We start from the raw sequence: 14,491 nt of genomic DNA on the forward strand, positions 1-14,491 counted from the left end.
GTCTTCTTATTTCTTACTAATTTTTCTAAATCTCATACACCTACCCTGGTAAGTGGTATTTTTGTTGAAGCTGGTCTCTGACAGTTTAATACATGACTACCACAATTCTTTCTCCATACAGTGCAACCATCATTCACAAAATCAAAAGAGAAGTATTTACATAGTTTACCAGAAAATGTTTTATAACTAAATATCCAGTTAAAGGAGGCTCTTCAGTCTCAAACCTTAAATTCAGGACATTCACCAGCTGCCTCTCCTCCTAGGGCCTTTTCATTTTCCATTCTCTATTGAGACGCAGCTATGCAGGCACCAATTCTGTCTTACAAGGTTGATAAAGGCACAAACCCCTCCTTTTCACAAAATTCTAAGCACCTATAAAATTACTAAACTAATAACCCTGCATCTTTGTCGCCAAATCTTGACTCTTGACCTATTGTTGTTAAATATAGAGAAACATGATGAATCCTATAATAATACAATCAAAAAGCGGCACTGTCTGATAACAATTCTGCAGACATTCTCCTATATGAAAATGATATCATGTGGAAAATTATTTCTTTGATAGCAGAATAATTAAGATAAATCACAACATTTGATTCAGTAGAAATAGAAGCCTAAATTGCTCTTTTTCTTGGGGGAGGGACACATCTATATCAGTTCTATATTGTGTGTTTATGCTCTCATTAAAAGTATTTCTTGAAGTTGTAATTATATAGATAAAAATATCTAACCAATACTGAAGCAAATCCTGAGGGACATTCTGTTCCTTGTTGCTACATGGGGATTACCTGATTTTGAACACTACCCTAGAGGTGAGCTATTTATGAGACTTAGCCAACTTTTTTCATACAGATATTTTCACTGTAATGGAAACTCCTTTAATTGATTTTTATGTTTTCACTAAATGCATGCATTTTAGTACGTCAGTCCAGTAAAATTACCTCTAAAAAATACACAAGGTTTCGAGCTTCCAAAATGTGAAAGAGGATTATGGGAAGAACGACATGGAAGCTACCAGAATATTTTATTCTACAAATATAGAATATATTTTATTCTAGGAATATATTTTTTATTGCAAACAAAAAGTTTTAAACAAACAAGCATGTCTTATAAAACAAGAACAAAATACAGCCAACTAAAGCTTAAGCAACATTCTTCAGATGTGTGAATAGAACACTCTATGTGGATCCTGTCAACACATTCTAATGAGTTTTTTCTTTATTTAAAAATGGCTGATTGTAAATAAAAGCCACTCTAACAGTTTCAGAGAAGTTACACAAGGAAAATGTGACACCCTGATGATAATAAAATGTCAATTCATTCTTCTAAGTAAGTCCACAAGATTATTCAGTACTGTATAACCAAAATATTTTCAGCTACAAACCACTCGAGGCATAAGGCACTTCATTCACAAAACATAGAACATACCCAGTGCCTTATGGAATACAAGATTTTACCAAATAGTTAACATTTGTACTGATTTCAGAATATTCTATCCAATCAATATCTTGTAAGAGACTTCACAGGTTGTTATGAGGTTGTTGTAAGGAAATGAACTGCTTTTCTGAGGAGCAGGTCATGCCCCCACCTTGGACTATTTCTCACAACGTGGTTACTGTCTGATTGTGCCCACCCTTTGATCCCATTTTCCTTCAAAGGCAGGGATCTATCTCAGCAATTGTGGTATCTGCTGCCCTTTTCCTACTCCCTCTGACATCAGCGTTCAACTTGGTGACGGTGACAGAAGACAAACCCAGCATGTTCCCTTTCAGACATGATTTGAATCTCTGCTCTTAAAAATCTCTGAATGTATAAAATATTTTTCCAAACTTCATCCCAATTCTTCTTTGAGATACTGTCTCCATATTAACAAAACTCTCTTCCTTCTATCTTTACTCCTACAACGTTGTTCCAGCTGCCTTGCTCACACAAAATTAAAAATAAAAATTACATAATATGGGAAAAACTTAAAATAGGTCTAACCTGCTAACCTGCAAGAAATCCACTTCCCATGTGTTCTCTACATCCTCTCTCTACTGTATAGAACTTGCTTCCCTTGATCTAGTCTACTGAGAGAATCCACAGGTCAAACCAAACAAAGCATTTACACTTAGAAGAGGCTAAAAATGTGTCCCGTGGCATAAGTGAAAGGCTTTGCATGATACGGAAACATCAACTTTATTTTTCCTCTAGCTTCTAAAGTGAAAGACTTCCTGGAATTTCATTGACTTTAAAAGAAATCCTATGGAATTTTAATTGTGATTTGCCTAACTTTCTTATATATCATCTCTCTTGTACTATCAGGCATTTTTTTAAACAATAGTATTTTTAGTGTTCACTTACTGCTAAAATTATCATCACCTATTAGTCACAGTTCCTTCAAAAATGTTCTAGGGGAACCAGTGCTTTGTTCAATTATGTAGCAATGAAATAAGAATTTGAATTGGCTCTTTTCCAAATGACTTGGAACAAAAAAGAATTCATATTCCGTATAACTTGTAGTTTCCTTTCTCAGGTAGAGACACTATATCATAATTTCTGCATCCAAACTGCTCCATTCTACTTCATGGCCCTTGAACAGAAATAGTTCACAAGGTGACACTGTGACCACAAACCTAAAAAAAATTAAACTGCATTTATGCATATTAGAAAAAATGCCTTTGCTTTGAAATGTTAGAAACCAAAATTTTCTTATAACATCTTTTGATCAATATAGTCCAAACAAATTATTTATTTTAGATATTAAACTACTCAGTTCTGATTTCTCTGTAGATGTTAAAATTTCTATTATGACATATTTCCTTATGAAAAATTACCATGCAGCACAAAAATGAAAATATCATGACTTACAGAGACTCATGACTTACAGCAAGATAAAATTGTTAGAAAAACTTCAAAGATGGAAAATGCATAAGCTAAATGGAGACCATCAAAAGAGCCAGAGTTAGACTTTCACCAAAAGGAACGAATACTTAGGAGACCGGTTCAAACATGAGCACTGAAATGCACATTTGTAATAAATGCAAAAGAAAAGGCTGGCGTGTATTTTAATTAATGGAAGTTTGCTATCGTGAAGTAGTTGAAAACTAGTCCTTGAAAGCTCATGGCTGTGAAGCACACATCCATGTGGAAAGCAGAGCACAGATTAACAATTGCAGTGAACAGTTACTTCTGGGTGCTGACATGGCTACTTCAGAAAATGCACTAATGTCATCTAACGGTAGGGGTGGCCAAGAGGAAGATCCTAATTTCATTGCCAGAGCAGAAGAGTTCCTATGAGAAATGCCTAGAAAATAGTCCAAGTAATCCTAAACCTACATCTGATACCATTTTTACAAAATTCAATAAAATCAAGTAGCTGTATACTCTGAATTTTCCCAATTATCATAATTTTAAAAGAAACTTATGAAAGTTATTTCTCACACTAGGAATCTACGCTGAAGCAATAAATTGGAGTTCGTATGTAAGAAGATATTTTCTATTATTGTGTAAATTACCCAAAAGGTTTAGCATAAAGATACTTTGTATGGCGACTGTTAACCATAATCAAAAGTTTTCACACCCAAGCACATCTGATATTTTTCTGTCTGGTAACAGTATTGTAAAGCATTTTTATAGAACAAAAAGAGATTTGGCTTTACATGCCATTTACTTTCAATCATCTTTAAACTAGCTTTGAAACAAAATAGATGCTTATAATTATAAAGGTCATAAAATTCTTGCAACAACATTAAAATGTGGGCAATTACAATGGCATAAGAAGAATCAAACACTGGTCTAACACTGGAGTCATATAACACTGTATAGTCACCTCCTTGTTTTTATGTATTCATTCAATATTACAGTGATTATACCATCAAAATTGTGTATAAGCATACTTTCATGAGCATAAAATTTACCCTATGGCTAAATCATGTTATTTAATTAAAGTTCCATGCTAATTTGCTCAGGTTATTCATTAAATTTTTATTTTGTGTGAATATGCTCATTTTTACCAATCACTTATTTACAATTGATTTAGAGAAGGGGTCTTTTCTTCTTAATCATGTGAAGATATAAATTTGTACAGTTGGGGAACTGAGAGTTCATAACCAAAACTATCTACTTTTGCTTGATTTTGTGGCCTGTTTTGAACAAGAATGTTCTAGTTTCTTTCAGTGACATCTTCCTCAAGAAACTGAATATGGATGTTGGACTAGAAGTTATCTACGATTTCTCTTCCTGTTGTGAATTACTTGATTCTTGCAGCTTATTGTTAAAATACTATATTAATAAGCCATTATTAACCTTTCATTCATAATATCAGTCAATTCTATTTTTAGCCTACACAGTTTCAGCAAAACAAGTCAAAGATGCAAATGACAGTAATAAGAAGTACACAGGAAATCATAAAACAACAAAACCCAAAGATATCAGGATGAGACAACAGTCTTGAATCTTCTTTGGTGGATTACACCTGAATGTTTACTTGAGCACAGGGGGAGCTTTAAACTGGCATAACTAGACTCTAGTGATAGCCATCTAACCGCACCTCCAATAGTCGGTTACCCATTGTCTACAAAGGAAACAAACCAAGAAGATTCTAGAACAAGGCTGATTACTGTCCAAAGACGCGACATATGTGAGAAGCAGTGACATCCACTGTGAAGCTGAGTGGGAGCCAAATACAAAGCTTGGTTCGTTCTACGCAAGAGGAAAGTATCCCAGATAACCCCGACTCCATCAGGTGAGCTGCCAGTATCAAGAAAAGTCCTTTACCTATTCGATGGGAGAGCTGAATCAAGAATGCACATGAAACATGAAGTTCGCTCACCCTCCCTGCATAATCTTTAAATACACTGGCAGGTAAGCAACCTCTCCACTGAGAAGTTCACAGAAAATGTAATTCTCAAGACTCTAGTTTAAAAGTATAGTTAGAATTCAATGCTTGGAATCAAAAAAGTTAAAATGATTAACAGATAAATCATTTAATCAATGGTTAGTAGAAAACATGTTCCAAATCTCTACACTCCGGTCAGTTGTGGTGCTGTGCACCTGGAATCCCAGCCCCGTGGAAGTCAAAGAAGGAGGACTGTGTGTTCAGGGACACATAATTACTCTGTCTGAACAAACCAGCCAAATAGTCAAATAAAGTAAATTTCTGTGCTCAAAAATCATAGCTTAGACTTATAAGGAATGTATTGGATTGTTTGATGCTTTTTGTTTTGCTTTGTTTGGGGAACTCAGAAGTTTTCCCAGTGGAAGATGCTATTGGAGCAGAAGCAAAGAGCACATCCTAAAAGCAAACACACAGCTACTAAAACTCATGCGAGCACAAATAGTTTAGTCTATGATGTGAGGGATTGATTTTTTTAATTCTAGAGAAGGTATTTCATTTAATTTTGGAAAATAGAAATAATATTAGTTTCCTGAATAGAAATTAACAGCTTTGTTTAACTCATAAATTAAAAGTAGGCTTGAATAAATATTTTTCCTTCATAAAAAGGAGGACTACTAGATTTCAAAATAATTTTGTTTTTACTTAAATTATTGATTGTACTATAATTAACAAATAGATTTCACCTAAAACATTAGTGTAAATCAAATGGCCTTCAGAGATACATACATGTTTGCCAAAGCTTTATATGCTGTAATTTCTCATTGTAATAAATGCAGTGAGATCACCTCTCACATGTAGTTCTTCTCTTCTGTTTTACAAAAAGGAAACTTCCACATTGGTTATTGTTTTGTGGGTGTCTTTATAGCCACAGTTCAGTGATTCGAAGCAGGGCAGAAAATGGAGCCACAAGAGCTGAATAATCACAGAACACATTTCAGACACTATGAAATTCACAGCATCAAACTCCTCATTTTATTATTGTCTTTTCTATTTCTAAAAATTTGTGTATATGCACAGTCACGAGTGCATACCTGTTAATATGTATGTATGCCTTGGTTTGTGTGTGTGTATAATGTATGTGGACTTGGGGCAGGAGCAGCAGTTGACATCCAATGTCGTCTTCAAGCCCTGTACAGATTACAGTTTTGAGCCAGAGTCCCTTACTGAACTTGGAGCTCTGCAGTTAGCACAGACTTGCTGGCCAATGAGTCTCATCCTCTTGTGTCCTCCTTTTCAGGGCTGGGAGTAGAGGTACTTTCCACCATGCCGTGCATTTTATATGAGTTCTGGGCATCAAATGCACGTACATAACAAGCCTTTGCCCACAAGCAATCCTTCCAGCCCTCTTTTTCTTTCTCCAGTAAGAAAGCAAAGAGAAAGCAACTGATTGGCAGTTACAATAATTACATTATCAGCATTTTACCAGCTTCAGTTTAAAGTGAACAAAATACCAAATCCCCCAAACGTTCGGAGTTTATTATCAGTAACTTAACATACACCTGATAGAAAACAACACAATTAATACTTCATTTCGATATCACTAAAATAATGAAGTCACAGAAGTTAAATACCATTTATTATGGACTTGACCAACAATGTGGTATATGCACTCTTATTGGTCAAAGAAATAGACCTATATTCAAGTGATTTATTTTCTTTTAAGTCACTACTTGAGTTCCTCACTAATTTTCCTGCATTATAAGAAGCACAAAACATTTCCAACCTTTCTCATTTTTCTTTCATCTTTGGTAGAATTTAGGTTAAGTAATATTTTTATATAATTACTACTCAAAGGCAATTATAGGCCCTGAGATTTTATAAAAATCATCAGTAGTATGACTAGAGAGAAAAAGGAATGGTGTGTTAAAATTTCTCCCACAATCCCACATATTTATTCAAATCTAGTTCTTACACTTTTCACCAAAGTTAAATCCAAGTGACAGCATATTTTGTGGCAATAACATGGGCTCCTCAAAATATACATATATACATACACACACACACATACATATATATGAAGCTCTTTTATTAGAGGCCACAACCTATTAATTTTTAACAAAATATGAGTCTATATGTTTTACACAAGCATGTGTGAGGATGCTGAATAATTCCTTTGTCCTGTCCATTTATAACAAATGTAACTTTGGGAAACTAAGGCTTTTAACAAACAAGAAAATCAGCTGCAGTTTCCACTCAGTAAGAAATTCTCCACTTTCATGAGTTATGGAGAAGACTCATACATAGAGAATTTCTATATGCACTCAAAGTAAAAGAAAAATCCATAAAATATCAGTGTAGTCACATTCTATGGATAAGCAGAGAATAGAGCGTGTCTGTGTTTCTGCTATAAGTTAAATGCTAACAAATGTCACTTATGAACACTCCCAGAATGTGCCACCCCCAAGCATGCCACTCTGACACAGGATTACTTTGAGCTAAGGGTATCTGAAAAACAACAGACATGAGGTGGGCACACTAATCTCCTCCCTTATCCTTGAACACAGAGGATTAAAACTCCCAAGCAAAAGCTGTCCTCCCTCTAGTTGGAGACAAGAAACATTCTTCAATAAAGAGCCATAGCTGAGAAAGCTTGACTTGTTCAAATAATTTTTATCTTCTTTTAGCCTCTCCACATTATTTAGTTACTTGTCTAAAATTATGTGTCTTTGTTCAACCTAACACAAAGGTAGGTGAGTTTCACAATGTTTAAAGGTCTTTGCTTCTCTATAAGGACGTTTTCAACATCTAAAACATATTAAATTTGGATACATTGTTCTGATAATCTGTTTGACATCAATTTCATTGTGAGACGAAGATGGGACCAAAAAAGAAAGCAAGGAAACCCACCTCCTCTACACTAACTACTATGATTTCTACTACTTTTCCGTTGAATAAAGGAAAATTGTTGCCTGTATGCCTTCTTACATATTTTACTGGTTAAACATTAATTGAAAACAGACAGAAGACCTATCTGTGAGGGAATGGAGATCTTCCAACTGGAAAGTCAGACAGTCGTGAAACACACACACACACACACACACACACACACACACACATTTTGATAGCCTAAAGGAATTTTCCCAACATGAAGAGTTTCATTACGAAGTCTCTGATTAGTCTTGGCTGAAAGAACAGAGTGAACTATTAAGTTACACTCGGCTCTCCACCTTTGAAAGGCAACTTTCTCAGAAACAAGGTACAAGCTGACTCACCGGTCCAAAAGAATTGCTATCAAAACTGTGTCCATGGTGATCGCCTTCAACCCACATGTGACCACGGGGGACTTTGACCAAACGGTTTTTGTGTCCAATGGTTCTGAAAACAAACAGTGAGACCAATGAGATAAGAGCAGGAAAGGAAATTTACAACCTAGATGCAGAATTAGGAAGGAAAGAACAGCTATTAGAAAGAGTAGAGTGACTGACCTAGAAATTACACCCAGGTTCCCCTAAAGTAAGCTGTGGTTCAGTCTCTAAACTGTCTGTGGCAACCATGAATAACAAGTATGGCTTTGGGAAACAAAATGGGCAAAGTTAAGTTTTTAAACAGACCAGACAAACAATACATTAGCTGTAGAGTCCATTGACTAAGGTCATCTTGACTTTAATAATGACTTACTGTATAGATTCATAAATAGATACTTTCTTTATGAACCCAAAATGAAGAAAATCAATAAAATAACTATAGTCAAATTTTCTATGGATAACCATGGAATACAGTTCTTCTTTGTATAAGAAAAAAAAAAAAAAAACCCAACCTGCTTAAAGGCAAAACCCAAATACAGTGCTTTGCTACTTAACTTAATTCACACTATACATACTTAAAATCTTTAACATGCCTCAATGAAAGGAACATATATTTGTCTTCTTGCATTTATGCTAGTGCTTAACTGTTTCAATCTACTTATGAGAATTAAGATTCAAAACTGGGGGCTGGAGGGATGGCTCAGAGGTTAAGAGCATTGACTGCTCTTCCAGAGGACAGAGGTACAGTTCTCAGCACTCATATGGTGACACAGACCTCTAACTTCAGTTCCAGAGGATCTGACATGTCCCTCTGGCCCCCATGTGCACCAGGCACACATGTTGCTGCAGGAGCATGCATGAAGACAAAACATGGGTACATATAAAAAGTAAAGATTTGGAGACTCAGCATTAGTGTGCAAGAAAGGAATCTTGACGGTTTCTTGGCATCTATAGATTCAGTATTATTGCAAAACTTTTGCTCAGAACTACATTTTTCTTAAAAACAAACTTTGAACAATTCTGAAGAGGAACTGTCAATGACAGATGACATACAACAGTTATTCATATTTTTAACACAGGAAAGAAGGGGTAGGAGCATGCTCTCTCACATTGTTGGTGGTTGTGGGAAACGATTCCAATTTTCTGTTTCCATTTCTTTTTTGGATCTACTCTGGCAATGTTTTATGGTCATGCCTGCTGGCCTTCTACTTGAAAAAATCAATTGCTAGGAAATATTAGAAATATGGACGAATGTTTGTTAATAAGGGATGCTCAATCCACACACTTTAATGCTCCCATTCCCAAATGTAACTTACCCAAATAACTAGCAACACAGTGTTGGTAAATAAGTTATAAACCAATTAACTAAATAAAAGACAGAATTAAAGTAAAATATGATTCAAAGCTCACAAAAATACTTCTTTTGGGAGCAAATAACTTTATATTTCCTTTATTTCCTAAAGCACCCTGGAAAACAATAACTTAAACTTCTCAATAAAGGTTTGCTGAATGAATGAGCAAATTAATGAATGAAAATCACTCTGAAAACCAGCAGGTTCAGAAACTGAGGCTGACATACTGTTCTGCTGTACGGAATCTCACTGAGGCTAGTCTGTTAGTGAGCAAGCTGCGCACGCACAGAAGAATGCATTAAAAAGGGAGAGTACACATAAATTGGTGCCAGAGAAATTGAAACTATTCATTATCTTGGATGGTTTTTAATTTTCAAGATAATTTCAGTGTTGAATTGCTTTGCTTTAGATCAGTAAGTCATCCATGCAAGAAAGCAATGTTATGGCCATTAGAACCCCACGGTAAGTTAATGGTTGCTGTTTGTCTTTAATTACTATAGGGAAGGAGGTTTGCAGCTTTTTAGAGAAAAGCAAAAACAAATTTAACACATCTCACCCTCATACACTTTGCAATAGAAGTGTTCTTCAATTAAAGTCACCCCATTAGTTCTTGACATCATTGCTATATGAGCTGGTGTGGAATAACCCATACACACCTCAAATGTCAATGATGAGGAGAACATGATAAAGGTACCACCTCCTAACATATGCAGACATGTTCACCTTAGTAAGTATTTTCGATAAACCATGATTAAAATTTGATTTTTCTTCAAATAATCATTTAACAGTCACAGAGTGTGTTATATGAGACAACATACTATATAGTGCATATATATATATGTATATATACATACATATATACACATATATTCACTCCAGGTCTTGGGGTGTATCTCCCAAGGATGAGTGTCTGCCCTATGTACTCATATTAACTTATTTTTGTTGTTGCATGGAAGGTTCCTAGGGAAGGAACCAAAATGAGCCTCAAGTCTTGAAGGACTTTCAATTGCTTGGTAGTGACTACCTCTGGGGTAGAGAAGGAGTCCAAGGTCAGCAAAAGGCTTGGTAAGCTAGAAACAAACAATTTGTCCGCTTTGGAAGGGAATGGGCTTATCACATGAATTATCATAAAGTCTCCTGCACATTCATGGTATATAAAAAACCATGGGTGTGAAGGCACTTTGAGATCCAAACACATAGACTAGTAATTGTCATATACGTGTGTGTGTGTGTGTGTGTATTACATCTGTGTGTGTATATATGGATATAAAGTAAATCCAACACAAAATTACAACAACAATGAAATAGTGGGCCAAAAATATTCTTCTAGAAGGTAGAAGGTAGAATGATATAAAAGTCAAATTGAACTTTAGGTGCTGTAAGAATCAGGACACTTGTGACAGAAAGCTACAGTAGCACCAGAGGACCACTGAAGGCAGCAGGCTTCTTTGTGGTGACCATCTTACATAAGGAACTTGCGCTTTCTTAATCCCATTATTTCCTAGCCATTTACAAAGCTTTAATTTTCTTTTTTATGCACACTAACATTGGACGTGGGCTCATGGAGCTATTTATCTACTGTCTATTTATCCCTGTTAGAGTGTGACCTATAAGAATGTGCCTCTCCTATAGAACGTCCTTAGACCCCCCCAAATGCTCAACAAATATTTGTTAAATACATGACAAATGAATTTAGAAGTGATTTTAGATACTGTCACAAAGGCAGTATGATACTATGGAAAGCACAATAATTCTCGAACAGTCTAAAGAAATTTCAGCCTTAATCTATGATTCTCAAGTAAGCTTTTAAGTTTTAAGTTATAGTTAGCTGCCAACTTTACAATAAGAGCAACAGCATCCACGTTAACTAGGTTCAGATGGAGATTAGAAATGAGCTGCAAACACAGGGAGGGGAGTTTGCTATCCAGTTTAATCTCTTCAGTTAGATTATCTTGGTTTGGTTCATTTGACATTTTCACGTGCATAGGATTTTGAACAAGTTGATAAAACTCAAAGGGGCAGTTTCTCATTGAAAACAGTAGGCAAAAGTGCAGGGAGGGAGAGGGAGAGGGAAAGGGAGAGGGAGAGAGAGAGAGAGGAGAGAGAGAGAGAGAGAGAGAGAGAGAGAGAGAGAGAGAGAGAGAGAGAGAGAGAGAGAGAGCGCCTAACTCTAAGGTTACTCAATGGGTAAGAGTAGCATGTACTGAACACTAAGTAAATGTGTCATCTTAGACGGGAGCCTGTTCTTAAGCAAAGCACTGGTAGGTGGTAATGATTATTGCCAGTCTCCCTTGGCCCTTTATTCCCTCCATTTTACAATTCAGAATGTGTTGAGGTTCACTATCAGTTAGCATCCGTCTTCAAATTACCGGAGAGATGCTTCAATAATTTTTTTCTTGCAGTTGTGCCATGCCTGTGACTATGTTTAATGGTACAACGACTCTTTTTTTCTTTCTTCCTTTCCCCTCTAGGGCACATTAAAACTCATATGTGAAGGGGTAGTCTATTTGTTTCTACATATTCAAACATAGAGAGAGTGACAGGTAAAGGTACAATCTACCTATCTGTGGCTTCACCCACCAGTCTCTTGCATATTTCCATGCTGCTATGCGAATACACAGTGGCTTACACTGGAAACGGTCAGGTTTGGAGGCAACAGTGCAAACAGAGGACTCTGGTAAACGTGGTGCTGTATGGATGGGGGGAGGGGTGTACTCTATCTCTTCCTCTCATAGAGTATATCCGACTTTTAAAATAGTAACCCAAAATAGTTTAAAAATATGATGGCAAATTACTGGGCTACTTGCTTTTAGGGCTGCCAAGGAAAGAGCATACTGCTAATAGAATTTCTCTACAGAAGGAATTTTAAATAGCTTTCTGCTCCTGAACACACATAAAAGACAAGATAATCCTTTAGCTGATTTAGCAGGTAAGTGGGGTGTCAGCCCACAAGGTTGTATGTATCTATAGCTTGCAAATAATTCTGGTTTTGACAGTCAGAAATGAGTTCTGTATGGAACTTTAACTACCTGTCTAAAAGAGAAGACGTTTTTAGTACTAGCTTTACCAAGACAAGTTACCTAGGCCTTACAAGTGGGACGAAGAATGATTGCCTCCAATTTGATTTGACCTTGAAAACAAAAGCGTTTAAGTCTCTAGATCATTGAAGTGTCATCAGCTGAATACAAAAGTACTGTCCATGTAATTCTTAGAATTATAAGAAGAAAGTGCTTATTAACTGTTTCTCCCTGTGTCTTTCTCTAGTGCATATGTGCTCTCTTGTCCTCTCTCAGTAGTTTGTATTAATAATTCATGATTCATTAGGGATATTATTTTAAGCCATCCTATTGAATTTTCTACATGTACGAAGCAGTGATAACCTGAGAGGCTGACTGTTCACTGAATCCCCAACCCTGAGTTTCTGTTTCCCAAGGGAAGCTGCTCATGAGCAATCCTCCACAGCCTATGTTGCAGTTCCTGCCTTGAGCCCCACTAACAACTCTGCCTCTACTCCTACCTCCCAATTCTCTCCCCACGCCAGCTTTCCTCAATACGGGCTGTCAGGTGGAAGTATAGCATGAAATAACCCTTTCCTCCCCAAGTTGTTTTTCATTAGTGTTGTATAATAGCAACAGAAAATCAGACTAATATAGCAAAAAAGAAACAGGAATGTATTCATATGGATATATATTTTAATTTTTCTGGGTAAAGAATTGAGGAGTAAAATTTGCACATAAAAAATAAAGTTTAATTTTAGAGAAGTTTATCCTACTGACACGTAAAAGGAAACAAATTGTTGTCAGAAATGTTTGCTAAGATTTTTTTAATTGACTGAATAAGATTTATCTTTTTTAGCTAATTAAGAAGCATATAGGAATGAACAAAAACAAGACACAATCTAGTTATTATCAGTAGCCATAATAAAGTGGTGAGCTGATATAATTGAAAGAGTAATATTTTATTGAAAAAATCTAGCTTATAGAATATAGAATTTGCATAGCTTGTACAGCCACTTTGGAAATCAATATGGTGGTTCCTTAGAAAATTGGTAATTGATCTGCCACAGGACCCAGCTATCCCCTTCTTCAGAATATACCCAAAGGGTACTCTACCCTACCAAAAGGACATTTGCTCAACTATGTTCATCGTGGTTTTATTCATAATAGAAACTGGAGACAACCTAGATGTCCCTCAACTGAAGAAGAGATAAAGAAAATGTGGTACATTTATGCAATGCAGTATTACTTTGCAGTTAAAAAAAAATGACATCATGAAATTTGCAGGTCAATGGATGGAGCTAGAAAAAAAGTCATCCTGAGTGAGGTAACTCTGTCCTAGAAAGACAATTATGATACATACTCATTTAAGTGGATATTAGCTGTTAAATAAATGATAATCATGCTACAATCTATAGACCCAGGGAGGTTAATAACAAGGAAGTCACTTGGGGCATATGTGGATCTCTCTGGGAAGGGGAAATGGAACAGATTTTGCATGTAGACTGGGGCAGGTAAAGATGGGAATAGGAAGAATCATGGGTGGGGGAGGGATGAAGGAAGAGAATATGGGGATAGTTACCTAGACTTGGAGGTCATTTTGGGGGGTGATGTGGACACCTAGTGCAGTAGAAACTCCCAGGAGTTTGTGAGAATGTCCTAGCAAGGACTCCTAGTAATAGAAGACATGGGACACGAACCAGCTACCTTCTATAACCTGACAACTTCCAGTGATAAAACTGGAACACAAACCTGGCCATGAAAACAACCTTCAACCTAAAGTCTGTCCTGCCTGCAAGATGTCCTGGGGCAATGTTGGCACAGAACTTTGGGAGTGGCCAACCAATGGCTGGTCTAATCTGAGGCCCATGCCATGTGAGGGAGCCCGTGTGTGACACTGCCAGGCTTGCTGTTCAGGAACCTGACAGAAGAGGGGGAGTAGGAATTGTGGGGCTGGAGGGGATGAAAATACCTAGAGAATGAATGGCTCAGGGAATCAACTAAGTAGGGCTCATGGGG

General features: G+C 36.4%; 1 protein-coding gene across 3 annotated transcripts in view; it reads right to left on the minus strand.

Moving 5' to 3' along the window:
• Nucleotides 1-14,491, minus strand: part of Immp2l (inner mitochondrial membrane peptidase subunit 2) — an 859,529-nt gene that overhangs the window by 238,243 nt on the left and 606,795 nt on the right. For all 3 annotated transcript variants that reach the window (XM_057783283.1, XM_057783280.1, XM_057783281.1), the window contains exon 6: nt 8,092-8,194. In XM_057783283.1, coding sequence (XP_057639266.1) covers nt 8,092-8,194 — 103 coding nt within the window. The remainder of the gene's footprint in view (nt 1-8,091; nt 8,195-14,491) is intronic.

This window comes from Chionomys nivalis, chromosome 10 (assembly GCF_950005125.1).
Source record: "Chionomys nivalis chromosome 10, mChiNiv1.1, whole genome shotgun sequence".
NCBI classification, from domain to species: domain Eukaryota; kingdom Metazoa; phylum Chordata; class Mammalia; order Rodentia; family Cricetidae; genus Chionomys; species Chionomys nivalis.